The sequence below is a fragment of the Perognathus longimembris genome, chromosome 28 (genome assembly GCF_023159225.1).
Source record: "Perognathus longimembris pacificus isolate PPM17 chromosome 28, ASM2315922v1, whole genome shotgun sequence".
Taxonomy (NCBI): domain Eukaryota; kingdom Metazoa; phylum Chordata; class Mammalia; order Rodentia; family Heteromyidae; genus Perognathus; species Perognathus longimembris.
The window spans coordinates 93,643,334-93,658,650 of NC_063188.1; the positions used below are offsets into that span (position 1 = coordinate 93,643,334).

The 15,317-nt window shown below is 38.9% G+C and overlaps 1 protein-coding gene across 6 annotated transcripts in view; it reads right to left on the reverse strand.

The window, feature by feature from the left end:
• The window catches only part of Gk (glycerol kinase), an 81,541-nt gene that overhangs the window by 41,162 nt on the left and 25,062 nt on the right, over nucleotides 1-15,317 (reverse strand). For 3 of the 6 annotated variants that reach the window (XM_048336256.1, XM_048336257.1, XM_048336259.1), the window contains exons 4-5: nucleotides 12,082-12,159; nucleotides 2,815-2,898 (exon numbers count right to left, since the gene is read on the reverse strand). The exons of 1 other annotated variant lie outside the window; for it this stretch is intronic. In XM_048336256.1, the coding sequence (XP_048192213.1) occupies nucleotides 2,815-2,898; nucleotides 12,082-12,159 (162 nt within the window). The remainder of the gene's footprint in view (nucleotides 1-2,814; nucleotides 2,899-12,081; nucleotides 12,160-15,317) is intronic. 2 more of the 6 variants (XM_048336258.1, XM_048336260.1) reach the window with 1 other exon arrangement.

Genomic DNA, 15,317 nt, shown 5'->3' on the forward strand with positions numbered 1-15,317 from the left:
GCTTGGGCAAGAGAAAAGCACTAAATAGTAGAATACCCAATTGTGAGACGTAACCAGTAGAATTAGCTGGGCTTTATTTGGCAAATTGAACTTAAGTTCACGTAACTTTAACAACTTTTAATCTAGAAGAGGTCACTTATTTTTGCGTGTGTGTGCTGGTCCTCGGACCTGAACTCAAAGCCAGGGTGCTGTCCCTGAGCTTCTTTTGCTCAAGGCTAGTGCTCTACCACTTGACCCACAGCTCCACTTCCAGCTTTTTGGTGGTTAACTGGAGATAAGAATTTCATGGACTTTTCTGCCCAGGCTGGCTTTGAACTGTGATCCTCAGATCTGATCTTCCTGTAGCTATGATTATAGGTGTGAGTCACAAGTGCCCAACCACTTGATAAATTTTTAGGACACTGACTATGCTCAGATGCCTTCTGAAAAAATTCAGGCCCATAGTCTATTTAAGGGACTCCAGGGAAGATAACAGTAGTTTGCCTGCTGCACATTTGAATGCTGACAGATATATCTTTGTTTGATTTGAGCTGTAACTGTAATATTTGGTTCCCTTCATTTAAAATCATCCGTTTCTAGTAGTGAATTTTAATCATTTTTTTCTAATTACTTAAACTGTCATTTCCCCTTGAGGCCCTATGCTTAATTTTGACTGTGGCTATTCCCATGAGATTTAAATTGGGGACTTCAGGATATGACAAGTACAAAAAGCTTCGATATGTTAGCCAGGCACTGGTGGCTTACACCTGTAATCCTAGCTACTCGGGAGGCTGAGATCTCTTGACAATTGTAGTTCAAAACTGGCCTAGATAGAAAAGTCCCTGTGAGACTCTTATCTCCAATTAACCACCAGAAAACAGCAAAAGTGCTGTGGCTCAAAGTGGTAAAGCACTATCCTTGAGTGTAAAAAGCTCAGGGACAGTGCCCAGGCCCTGAGTTCAAGCCTCAGGAACAACCATTAAAAAAAAGAAAAAGCTGCAATAAAAAGAGCCATCATGGGAAAAAACCATGAAAACAGATGGCCTACAGATCAAATCTGCATTTTTTTCTGACTAGTATCCATTCCTTCTACACCCAGAAGCAGTAACCTACATTCTCTTTAGGAAATCAGCTCTCCTTCATCCTTCACCATATGGCTTGTCTGAGACTTGACCCTACCTTGATTTCCAGTATTGGGTCTAGACCAGTGGATGCTTCAGGCCCCAAACAGCTCAAGCTAGGTTTGTGCTCAATCTGTGTATGGGAGTGTGCAACTTAGGACTGCTATTGTCATGAAGGGAGATCTGAATCTGCCATATCAGGAACTACTCCAGAAAAGACAGACTTGATGAGTATCCACGTAATACTGTCTGAGTTCAGAATTAAACGGCACTTAAAACTACCCATAAATGGCTGATTCCACAAGCAAAAGAACCATTTTTCGTTTCACTTAGTTGAAATTGAGTAGTCTAACATTTCACACTGTGATTGATTCCAGCCAACAATGACATCATCATGGAGGCAGCAGGATCTCCTGTTGCCAGGTAACCAGGGAAGTCTGCTTTTCACACAGTGGTGACACTGTATGACTGTGACAAAAGTGGATCTTCCTCACAGACAAGCAACCTTGGGAAGTGTTATTGGATTAACAGGAGTAATTAGAAACAGTGAAAGAGTTAGAGTTTTTAACATATACATCTCAATATGAGGTCAGAAATCAATTTAGTGCATTTTGATTACCTACTTCAAAAATTGAAATAGAATAAATTATAATGAACCCCCCATACTATCAATGTATGCTAATAAAAATAGGATTAGAATGATAAATATCAGAATTCACTGCATTTGTTAAGGTATCTAGTAACTTGTGATACATCTGTTTTCCTTATGTGGATTTTCTGAATCATAATGTAAAATATATCTCTTACCAAGGAACATAAATACTTTTGGAAGCCACTATACTGGGCATTATTTTGTACTGGTACAGGGGCTTAAACTCAGTGCTGGGGCACTGTCCCTGAGCTTTTTGTGCTCAAGGCTAGTGCTCAACCACTTTTATCCATAGTGCCATTGCCAGATTTTCCAGTAGTTAACTGGAGATAAGAGTCTCATGGACTTTCCTGCCTGTGCTGGCTTTGAACCATGATCCTCAGATCTCAGCCCCATGAATATCTAGGATTACAGACATGAGCCACCAAAGCCCAGCCATTGGACATTCTAAACAACTAACACTAGCTTTTTAAGACTAGTGTTTTCTCTTACTTTAATAGATACTGCATTCACTGAGGGGTTTAATGATCCTTACTACAAAGGTACAAACACTGGATGTAGATCCAAAAGTTCTACATTCGGCTTTTCCACTAATAAGCTTTATGACTAATCTTCTTTTGGCCTGGATTTTCTAAAAATGAAATAAGGAGGCTGGACTAAGCAGTTTCTGAAGTTCTCCTCCCAGGCTATCATGATATTTACATTGTTTTGATAGCCAAAGGGAATTAGAATACACGGAATGAATTAGTAAAACTGCCAAAGAGAAAGATGTCAGTGGTTGACATACTACCAAGCAATTCACAAATGCTCCAAATTAATTGAATTAAGAGCAAAAAAAATTAGAGAACTCATTAAGGAAGCTACGATGGCAAAATTAGATTTGCAGAAGAAAAGTCCAAACACCAAAGAGAAGAGCCCAAGCTGGAACACTAAGCCCCCTGTGTAGCTAATTTCTGAGAACAATCAAAAGAAGTGACAGAACCAGATCTGGTAGCAGCAGTCAATTTCCCCCAACATGTCTGAGTTGGAAGGCTGGGAAGTGAGCAACAGCCAGAGCACCAATACCTGAGGAAGTACCAGCAGCTGGAACTGAAGAGCCAGAGGGAACAACGGCAACTGGAACTGAAGAGCCAGGAGAAACTGGAGCAGCTGGAGCATTAGAAGAAATAATGGCAATTCATGCTAGAGATGGCCAGGTTCAAGATCTGTGTACTCTTATTGACCACATAGGAGGTAGTAGACCACTTGGACAAGTCCATCAGAATGAACATTTTTCTACACATTTGAGTGTAGAAAAAGGAAACAAAGAGACATGGAGTGGAAAGGGAATGAAGGAAAAGTCCAGTCTGAGCATCTAGTTCCATACTACTCCTTTTGGGATATTTCTTATTCAGGATGAATGGCAATGAAAATGCATCCTAGTTAGAAAGACTAGTGAATTGAACTGATGCATCATGTAAGGGATTGGAATCATCATGCATTTAGGGAGCACACAGGGGGATGTTAGAAAGGAATAAGGAACATGTTACCATCTGTGTTGTAGCCATCTGCTGTAGGAAATGAAAGGGGTATTTTGGGAAAGCACAATCCCAAGAAACCACTTTCCCAGTAGGGTAGCTGGAAGTAAAGGCCACCTCCCCAGAAAGGTACAGCATGTTTAACGGGAACAGGAAATTGCTAACTCCCAAAATGATTAGGGATTTTAAAAAAAGGAAAATAAGATGTCTGGGAATTCTGAGCAAAATTCACCCTTTCTTCTAGAAGTTATATCTATTAATCTAGACCAAGTAAATTCGAATTAAATGGTGTAAAAGAGGTATTAAGAGGTTAGAAGCCTCAATTGTGAAATCTAAGTTAGTTTATATTTAAGCCACTCAGTGTTATTAAATCACTGCAAAATATGGCTGTATATCTTTACCCAGGATTCAACGGCTACAAGGCTTTCAAAAGAACTATATAGCCGAGTACCAGTGGCTCATGTCTGTAATCCTAGCTACTCAGGAGGCTGAGTACTGAGTATCAAAGCTAGAAGCCAGCTCTAATTAACCACCAGGAAAAAAGCCAGAAATGGAGGTGTAGCTCAAGTGGTAGAATGCTAGCTTTGATAAAAAACAAACCAAACAAACAAGCCAAGCTCAAAGACAGTGCATAGGCACTGAGTTCAAGCCCTACAACTGAGGCAGGAGGACTGAGCTCCTGTCCAACCTAAGCTATATAGCTAGACTCTCTTAAAAAAATTCTACTCCCATCCAAAGAAAACTTTAAAAATAAGCACTATACACTGTTATTGTGTAAGGTCAATTGTGCTTAGGGGCTTTTGTGGTTTCTCATATGAGTTTCTTTCTTGCTGATTCCTTGAAACAAAACTCAGTTCTACAAAAAGAATAAACGAACAAACAACTGAGCTCAAGCTTCTTTCAGATCTTTCAAAAGATGCCAGGTGTCGGTGGCTCATGCCTGTAATTCTAGCTACTCAGGAGGCTGAGATACGAGAATAGGAGTTCAAAGCTGGCCCTGGCAGGAAAGTCCATGAGACTCTTATCTCCAATTAAATCAGAAAACCAGAAATGGAGCTGTGACTCAAAGTGGTAGAGCTCTAGCCTTGAGATGAAGAGCTCAGGGACAGCGCCCAGGTTCAGAGTTCAAGCCGCACAACCAAAAAAAAAAAAAAAAAATCAAGATAAAAAGAAAGTGAAAATATGGCCAACATCTAAAGTGTAACTGCATAGGTATGTATTACAGGGAACTTTAATCCAACAGCTTAGAAAAGGCATTTGCAATGCACTTTAAATAAGAAAAAAAGTTAAGACAAAGAAACCAGTGTTTTTTGCCTCATTGGATATTACTCCCAATTATGGATAGTATTATTTTGTTAATTATGCTTTACTGAAAGCTATCAGAATCAGGGTTCTAATGGATTGCCATAGACACCAATCAACTGAGTCATCTAATATAGCCAATGATGGGAAAACTGAGCATGCTACAGAGGTTGGCACATTTTACCGGTAGCAGCATTGAAATAAGGGTGTGGACACGCTAAACATCACCTTTTTTTCTGGTCCTGGGGCTTGAACACTGGGCTTCGCTGCTGTCCCTGTGCTTTTGTCCTCAAGGCTGTAACTCTATCACTTGGGCCAGAGTTGTTCTTCTGGCTTTCTTGGTGATTATTTGGAGATTAGAGGCCCATGGACTTTTCCTTCCCAGGCAGGTGTTAAACCTCAATCCTCAGCTTTCAGCCTCCTGAGTAGCTAGGTGTACAGGCGTGAGCTGTTGATACTTGGCTAAATGTCACTTTTTAAGCTTTCCCTTACTCAACAGTTGAACCACTTTGGTAGAGTTGTCTGTAGTTTAAAACTGAGCCTCTCCGCAACAATTACATAGACTAATAAGGGTTTTAATAAGGGTTTTGAAATGAATGAAACATAAGGGGTGCTGTTTTGAAAGGAATATTTACCAAAAAAATGCTGAAAGGGCAAGAGAAAAGTAGCAGGAAGATAAGGAAAATTGAACAAAGGTGAGAGAAGCCAAAGATCGGTTTCAGATCCAAGGCCCTGAAGCTCTCTCCAATCCACTAATGATGTCATCGTAGTAAAGGGTTGCATCATGGCATAGGAGAAACAGTGATAACAAGTGACACTCTTCCGTTTTAGATGCTACACTACAGTTTACCTTATTAATCTCAAATTAACATGTACCTTCTAAAAATACATGGAGTTTCTAAAACAGGCCATCTGTACCTCAATGGACTCACTGGAACTTTCCCTAGGCTATAATACTATCTGTTAGAAAACAGTAAGCAAACGTGCCTTTGTTGCAAGTACCAAGAGCCTTTCTCAGTATTTAGCCTTTCTCAGTATTCAGCTAGCTTCTCCAATAAACCCATGCAATGGCCACCAATGGTATCTTGAAATCCTCCTATCTTGGTTTCTCCATTAAAATACTGGGAGTGAGTGAACTGATTGCTTATCAAGTATACTTGAGCCATAAAAATGTCCATATACACATAAATCTAAAAATAAGACTGAAAAAAATGGCTCATCTCATTTGCTTATGTAGTATTACTCATTAGTTATAGAATTCAATAATGTCAAAACAGAAGAAAATGAAGATAAGGAAAGGCAAGAGACGGTGTTACAAGAAGGAAAATCAAAGGAAGAATGTGTAGAGAGAGCTATGAAGTGAATGTTCTGGATTGGCTCAAAATTCATTTCCCCAAATCCTAACCCCAAACATGAAGGTGTGAGGAAATGAAGACTTTGAGAGATAAATAGATCACGAGGGTAATACCATCATGAATGGAATTATTGCTCTTATAGAGACAAGAAAGCGTTTGATTTCTTACACTCTACTCTGCCATACAAATAGAAGTCATATGGAAACGGACAGGTGGGCCCTCAACAGACACTGGATCTGCCAACACCTTGATGTCAAACTTGAAGCTTCCAGAACTGTGCTAAATACATTCATGTGATATAAGCCACTTAAGTCTATAGTCTTTGTGTTCTCAGTCTGAACTAATATTGAGGGAATAAAAAGTATGAGAACTGGCTTATGCCTGCCGTTCTAGCTACTCAGGAGATCTTCAAAAGTCTATGAGATTCTTATATCTCTGAATAACAAGCAAAATGTTAGAAGTGGAAGCTCATGGTAGATTGCCAGTCTTGAGTGAAAAAAATGAAGGAGAATGCCAAGTTCCTGAGTTCAAGCTCCTGTACCAACATCATTTTTTTAAATGAATAGATAAAAATAGACTATAGGCCAGGGCCCCAGCAGCTCATGGCTATAATCCTAGCTACTCAGAAGGCTGATATCCAAGGATCCCGGTTCAAAGCCAGCCTGGGCAAGAAAATATGTGAGACTCATCTCCAATTAATCACCAGAAAACCAAAATGGCACTGTGGCTCAAAAGAGGTAGAGCACAACCCTTGAGCTGAAAAGTTCAGGGACAGTGCCCAGGCCCAGCCAGTGTTCAGGCCCCCCGACCAACCAAAATAATAATAATAATAATAATAATAATAACAGACTATAATAAGTAAAGCCAAAGTAAAATGGTTTTGTTTCTATTAGTCATGTCTGATGTTGCTGTAGGAAAAGGCTGATAAAACTTTAATATTGTGATAGCCTCAACAGAAGACCTACAGATATGCAGATATGACATTTTACTGTTTTTCTTAGATAAAATTAGAGACACAATCTATCTTTATAATTTTTAGTGCCTTATCTTCCTAACTACTTTTTTCTCTTCCCTCCGGTTCAACTCCACTTTCTCCTTCCAGTTCCCAAAATTCTATCCTTAGCTTCTGTGACACATTTTATTTGCAAGTAACCAGCCTGCTTAATCACTATATGGCTAGGGTTGCTACAGAAGCTAGTACAAAAGTAATTTAAACATTTTGAGGTTCATTTTACATGAATTTATACAGTGAATTCATTTTCCTAGATGCTCTCAGCAAACTGGTGTGTTTGAAATATCATACTCTACCAAATGTGCAATGCTAGACTTTCATCCCCCGCTGCAGGGGTATCAAGTCTACACTCTTGTGCAATGTTTCACGTATATGAGGCAAGCACTCTACCACCAAGCCATATTCCCAGCCCATTGTGCAATGCTTTCATTGTGTTCTATGTCATCATCAGTCATGTATATCCAACTAGGAACACATACTTTGGGGTTGGAGACTTTATATTCAAACTGGCTTTATTTCAAGTTAAAGCTATATGACACTGAATTAAATTACAGCACTTTTCTATAGTTTATTTATAAAATAAGGAGAGCAAGGGCTGGGAATGTGGCCTAGCAGTAGAGTACTTACCTAGCATGCACAAAGCTCTGGGTTTGATTCCTCAGCACCACATAAACAGAAAAAGCCAGAAGTGGTGCTGTGGTTCTAGAGGTAGAATGCTAACCTTGAACAAAAAGAAGCCAGGCACAGTGCTCTGGCCCTGAGTCCAAGCCCCAGGACTGGCATAAAAAAGTAATAATAAGGGGCTGGGGATATGGCCCAGTGGCAAGAGAGCTTGTCTCCTATACATGAGGCCCTGGGTTCGATTCCCCAGCACCACATATACAGAAAACGGCCAGAAGTGTCGCTGTGGCTCAAGGGGCAGAGTGCTAGCCTTGAGCTAAAGGAAGCCAGGGACAGTGCTCAGGCCCTGAGTCCAAGGCCCAGGACTGGCCAAAAAAAAAAGTAATAATAAAATAAGACCAGCAAAGCTGGGCATTGGTGACTCACATCCATAATCCTAGCTATTCGGGAGAGGCTGAGATCTGAGGATCCCAGTTCAAAGCCAGCCTGGGCAAGAAAATCTGTGAGACTCATATCTCCAAATAACCAGCAGAAAACTGGAACTGGTGCTGTAGCTCAAGTGGTAGTGCTCAGAGACAGCACCCAGGCCCAGAGTTGAAGACCCACAACTTACCCAAAAATAAAGAAAGAAAGAAAGAAAGAAAGAAAGAAAGAAAGAAAGAAAGAAAGAAAGAAAGAAAGAAAGAAAGAAAGAAAGAAAGCCAGAAAAGCCTATTTAAAAGACCACTGAAATTAAATAATTTGGGTAAAATATATAACTTGATACCACAGGAATAGTAGTTAACACTTGGTTCTGCTAACAGGGAGTCAACCTTATACTCAAATGTGATCCATCTCTTCACTCTTCTGTAAAATGTTTATATGTTTGCACCTTCATAGCTTGTATACAATATTGCTTAATTCTTCCTTCTTATAATGGGATTTAACACATGCATCAAGGCCCAAGTGAAGTGTGACCTATACCATGAAAATTATGCCATAAACTTAAAATCCATACTGACATGGGCTTGTTTTAATTCCCATTGAGTTTAGCAGGAGATAATTATCAACTATTTCCTAATTTCTTGTTAGTCTTTCTCCAAAGCTAGACTACAAAGTGCTTTATGAAAATAATATAATTTATATTCTTTAATACTTAGGATAATGTCCAAGATACAGTAAGGTTCTCAAATGAAACATGGCTCAATATAGAAAAAAAGGCTCTTCATATTAGGATAGGTACAGAAGGACACAGAGAAAGAGAAGGAAGTTAAGAGTAAGCATATCACAGAAAGATTTTCAGGTAAATTATTTACTAAATTTTTCACTGCAAGTATAACTTTGACTAACCTAGTTACATTAGTTTAGAGTGAGTACTCAAAGTCCAAAGTTTCATTTTTACAATTCAATGTGGAAATTTTAAAAGGAACTTTCTGGGAAATGATTCTGTGGCCCAAAGTGGTAGAGCGCTAGCCTTGAGCAAAAAGGTCAGGGACAGTGCCCAAACCTCAGGTTCAAGCTCCATGACTGACCAAAAAAAAAAAAAAAGAAAAGAAAAAAGGGAACTTTCTGGCTTCCATGATTAAAGCTCTGTTGTGGATTCTTATAATTTTATGCTACCTAAGCATCCAAAGTTAAACATAAGTTTGTTTAACTTTGCCATACCAGAAGCAGAACTTAGTCACCCCCAATGTAAGTTCCAGTTCCTCCCTGTACTACTTCATCCTGGTGATCACCTCCCTAACGAACAGCTACCTATAGGATACTGGATTTACTTCTTTGACCCTCACTTCCTACATAGATTGAGTAGATTCAAAATGACCTCCAGAAACTTGTGCTTGTTTTAAACAGACCAAATAGAAAAACTCTCAGAAGGATATTTGTTTGGATCATGATTTGAACACAATAAAGGTTTTGGCCACCCCTGCTTGCTTGCCTGCCTGCCTTTCCCTTCTTTCCCTCCCTCTCCCTCTCTTTTCCTCCTGCTCACCCCCATCTCTATCCCTCCCTCCCTGAGCTATCTGATCTCTGTATGCCCCCATGGCCTGAAACAAAAACAAGTTAATCTTGTAGACACCATCATTAGTGAAGGAGTGCTGGAATGTTCTTTATCTAAAAAGATCATAACTTAACAACGAAACCCTTCTAATTGAAAAGTAAGCTAATAATAACTACCAAAAATATTCTCTTAGTAGTAATCATTAATGGTAATGATCTGACTTACTTATATTCAAAGTTAAATGGTCATGAAAATGACAATTTAAGTGTTAAAACATGTACTTCTATGTAATCTGTCATAAAATATTTGCTTGCAGAAAAATATAAATGTAAAATGGGGTATATTTTCACATATAAAAAGGAAAATATGATACAATTCTGGTGAGACTGTCCTCTTAAAATTCTTTTGTAGAAAAATTTTGGCTAATGTAAAGAGACATTTACTGTCAATTATTGAGGCTATGTTAAAATGTATGCATTTATGTGTTTAGAGAATTGTTTAGTAGTAAAAGTACAAGATAAATTTGTAGTTGTTTTCCTGATGACTAAAATTATAGGAATAAGGGCTGGGAATGTGGCCTAGAGGCAAGAGTGCTTGCCTCGTATACAAGAAGCCCTGGGTTCAATTTCCCAGCACCACATATATAGAAAATGGCCAGAAATGGTGCTGTGGCTCAAGTGGGTAGAGTGCTAGCCTTGAGCAAAAAGAGGCCAAGGACAGTGCTCAGGCCCTGAGTTCAAGCTCCAGGACTGGCAAAAAAAAATTATAGGAATAAAATGCTAAGTAAAAGGTTTTTGTTTTTTTTTTAAAGATATGTGGTTATCCCTGTACATCATCTTTACGATAACAATGTGTATGTATATATGTATATATACATATATATATATACACATTTTCTATATATGTAGCGCTGGGGAATCAAACCCAGGGCTTCATGTATACAAGGTAAGCACTCTTGCCACTAGGCCATATTCCCAATCCCAAAGTAACTTATTTTTTATAACTATTCCAAAAATTCAAATGTTTGGGTTTTTTCTTTTTGGCCCGGTCCTGGGGCTTGAACTCAGGGTCTGGGCTCTATCCTTGAGCCACATCCAGCTTTTCCTGTTTTTGTGGTAATTTTTGATTCTGAAGAATCAAACCTAGGGCTTCATCCACACTAAGCAAGCACTCTACCACTAAAATATATTCCCAGCCCTAAATATTCTTTTTCTTTTTTACTTAATTTTATTGTCAAGGTGATGTAGAGGGGTTACAGTTACATACATAAATAAGGTAATGAGTACATTTCTTGAACATTGTTACCTCCTCCCTTGTTTTTCTCCCACTTTCCCTCTCACCTCAAATATTACTACATGCATATTTTTACTTATTTTCTTTTTCTTTCTCAATCATTTCTTATGTGACAATAACATTTTGAACTCGTGCCTTGTGGTCCTGCTTAGCTTTTTTACTCAAAGTTGGTACTCTATCACTTGAGCCACATCTCCACTTCCAGCTCTTGGCTGGTTAACTGAGCAAGCGTCTCTCATATTTATCTGCCTGAACTGGCTTTGAACCTCAATCCTCAGACCTTGAGTAGCTATGATGTCAGGCATAAGCCACCACCATCAGGCTCACTTATTTTCTTGTACCCAGTAAAGTAACAATCTTCACGTGGTAGTACACACCTGTAACCCCATTTATTGCTGAATTCAACGTAAAGTAAAAATAACTCACTATGGCTGGGAAGTGGCATGAGTATTGTCCTAGCACTTGGGAAGTTGAAATAAGCAATAGTGTATGACACCAATGTAAGTAACATAAGGAAACCCCATGTTAATAGTATTCCCATGTCTGACAAATTCTACCTTCATTTCCTATCCCACAACCTAGTATTTGATTAATAAACATTGTAATTTGCTATTTATGACACATTTTTTAAAGAACACAATTTTCCTTGTAGGAAGTACCACTTTCTTTTCACGGTGATTAAGGATTCCATGTTCAAATTGATGCTGTAAAATAACCTGTGGTCATTTATATCTAAGATGTTATACATCAAAGTAATAAACCTTGATCTTTTTTAATCCCTGATGGAACAGCCACATTTATAACAGAAGCAAACAAGAGACTGATATTTCCTTTTTATAACCTAAGAGGAGTAATTGGAATTCTTGAATGGAAAGAGCAAGCACGTAAGTACTTTACAATAGATAACAATGAGCATTTGTTACTCCAAATTTCTGAGGGTAGGAAGAAGTAAGATCTTTTAGATGTCAAAAGCACAAGGATTACAAAACTGTTCTGGCAACATTCACCCATTTGTACAATACAACTCATCAGTAAATACAGAGCATAGGACACATTTAATTCAATAGGGGACTAAATGTGATAAAAAAAAATTGTAAAATTTGTAACAGCCAATTGCTTAAAAGACTCTTTAGCCCTTCCCATCAGATGATAGGAAGCATGAATACATGCTGTTTTCAGCCAAACACCTTAACATAACCACAGATGCCAAATGGAGAGAGGTCCTGCACTGGCGCTCCGTTCATGATAGCTTACCCACAGCATTGTAGAGAGGCTCTCCAGTTAACTTGTCCCAGACCACGGTGGTTTCCCTCTGGTTGCTAACACCAATAGCTTTAATGAGAAAATTAAACAAAAGAAGGTAGAAAATTATATAAGCAGAAAACCACTTCAAGAGAACAGATCATTTTACAAACAATTCGGGGGGTGGGGGAGGGGAAGCATTTGTAGCAGTATTTAGTTTCTTTTCCTAGAGTCTCCCTGAGAAAAATGAACACGTTATGTCAGATTTGTTTCTACTTCTACATACCCCTTCCACTTCACCACCAGCACACAATGATATGAATCCAGATTGATATCTAAAGGAAAAACGCCAAGGTTGCCTTAAAGAATACAATAACTTTTATTGTTGTGCACAGACCAACAATCACCTTAATCATTTATTTACCAATTGCTACAAGAAATTTTCCTTCCTATGTCTGTGCATATGTTCATACAAAGATATGCTCTACATTTTACAAAAATAGGCACAGAAAAAAATCTGACATGCTGAGCAACGTTCTGGTTGTTGGCAAATTCAGTTTTACTCCTGTTTCTTTGTGTATATATGTGTATGTGTGTATATATACATGCGTGCATGCATGCTCATGTGCACACATGTGCATGCTGGTCCTGAGACTTGAACTTGGGGCCTGGGTGATGTCCCTGAGCATTTTTGTTCAAGGTTATCAGTCTACTACTTGAGCCATAGCTCCACTTACAGCTTCTTGGTGATTAATTGGAAATAAAATCCCATGTACTTTCCTGCCCAGGCTGGCTTGGAACCATGATCCTCAGCTCTCAGCATCCTGAGTAGCAAGGGTTATAGACATGAGTCATTGGCACCCAGCTTATTCCCATATTTTAATATGTCACATAAAAGTTTATATTGGTCATAAGTACAGTATGTCATGGCCACTACATTATAGCAACCTATATGTAATGCAGGGGTTATATTGTTATAATAAGTAAAAATATTAATCCATACCACATTATTCAGATCAGCTTGGATCTGCTAAGTCAAAAATTCTCAAACTTGGGGCTGGGGATATGGCCGAGTGGCAAGAGTGCTTGCCTCGTATACAGGAGGCCCTGGGTTTGATTCCCCAGCACCACATATACAGAAAATGGCCAGAAGTGGCGCTGTGGCTCAAGTGGCAGAGTGCTAGCCTTGAGCAAAAAGAAGCCAGGGACAGTGCTCAGGCCCTGAGTCCAAGCCCCAGGACTGGCAAAAAAAAAAAAAAAAAAAAAAAAAAAAAAAAAAAAAAACTACCAAGACTAAGAATCTAATTGTCCAATAGCCATTAAAAAAAAATTCTCAAACTTAGGAAAATATCAATGCCCAAGCCCTGATTAAAACATTTCAAATTAACTGACATAGGGTAGAATACTAGTATTGGTTCTTAAAACTTCCTAGGTGATGCTAATGTGTATCCCAAGTAGAATGCACAATCAACACTTCCTTTTTTTGCCTGTCCTGGGGCTTGATCTCAGGGCCTGGGCACTCTTCCTAAGCCTCTTTGTGTTCAAGACTAGCACCTTACCACTTGAGCCACAGCACCACTTCCAGCTTTTTCTGAGTAATTTCTTGGAGCAAAAGTCTCACAGACTTTCTTGCCTGGGCTGGCTTTGAACATCAATCCTCAGATCTCAGCCTCCCAAGTAACTAGGATTGCAGGTGTAAGCACCCAGTGCCCAGATAATCAACACTTTTGATGCTCAAGTCTCCTTGAGAATCTGGGCATAGTGATCTTGAGTTCAAGATAAGCTACATAGCATGAGCTACATCATGTGACCCTGACTTCAATGGACAGCCAAAACTAAATCTTCTTGAGAATTCTGTCATGTGACCATACAGACAACACTTCTAGTAACAACACACTATATTTCTCAAAGCAGATCTCTAGTGGGAAGAGGGGAGGCGGTGGAGGAGGAAGAGGAAGATATGTGGAGGAGAGATGGAGGGAGAGGATTAGGAGGAAAATGAAGCAGCTATATTTAAAGTTCTAGGTGAATATCCTTTGGGGTATGCCACATGGACATGATTTTGGTACACTGGGTATTGTATATATGCCTACCTGATCTAGGGAAGGGAAAGAAAACCGAGGGAGTAAGATATCACAAGAAATGTACTCACTGCCCTATTATGTAACTGTACCCCTTTTGCACAACACCTTGTCAACAAAATTTAATTAATAAAAAATAAATGCTTTCAGTTCACACACAAAAAAATGAAGCAGCTAAGAGCTGCTCAATAGGCTAAGACCTGGAGGATCACAATTTGAAGCTATTCTGAAAAGTCTATGAGATTCTGTCTCCAAAAATAATCAATAAAAACCAAGACTAGAGTCATGGTATAAGTGGTAGAGACAGCTGAGCAAGCAAGTAATCATTATGCTTTGGATCTAACATGCACTATGATGAAAACACGAGTCTTAGGGCTAGGTGATGTAACTCAATGGTACAATTGCCTAGAATATGTGAAGACTTGAATTTCATGATTCCTAGGACCACAGAAATCATTTTTCTTATAGCTACCACCTATACATCATAGTTGTTTTCTTTGGAAATATAAAAATAAGGTTAATGCTCCTTCCACATGCCAGTAGATAAACTTGAATACTTGTCCCTCAAGTTCTCAATTTCCTTCAACTGCTTCTGTTTCAATATGGTATAGCATAAAGTCCCTTCAGCAATTCTAAGACTATACAATGATCTGTCTACATATTCAAACTCCTCTCTCAGAATAGAATACTATGGCAATGTTGTGACCAGCACAGAGCAAAAGAGAACCATCAGGCTCCCTTGCTCTACTACTACTTATTCAATGCAGATATATATGACTCATTAACACCTTTTCCATTGAAAACATGTTCAAAGATGATTGAAATACTGCTCCGTGCTGTAAAGTAACTTAGAGGAATAGGGAAAATGGAAGGGATTCTTGGTTATCTGTAACGATGGAACACAAAAAGAAGGTTGGAAAAAGAACTAAAGATAAGAGCTGGGAATGTGGCTTAGTGATAGTGTTTGCCTAGCATGCACGAAGCCCTGGGTTCGATTCCCGAGTACCACATAAACAGAAAGAGCCAGAGGTGGTTTAAATGGTAGAGTGCTAGCTTTGAACAAAAGATAGAAAGAAAGAAAAGAAAAGGAAGCTGGGGACAGTGCTCAGGCCTTGAGTTCAAGCCCCAGGCATGGCATTAAAAAAAAAGGAAAAGAAAAGATAAAGG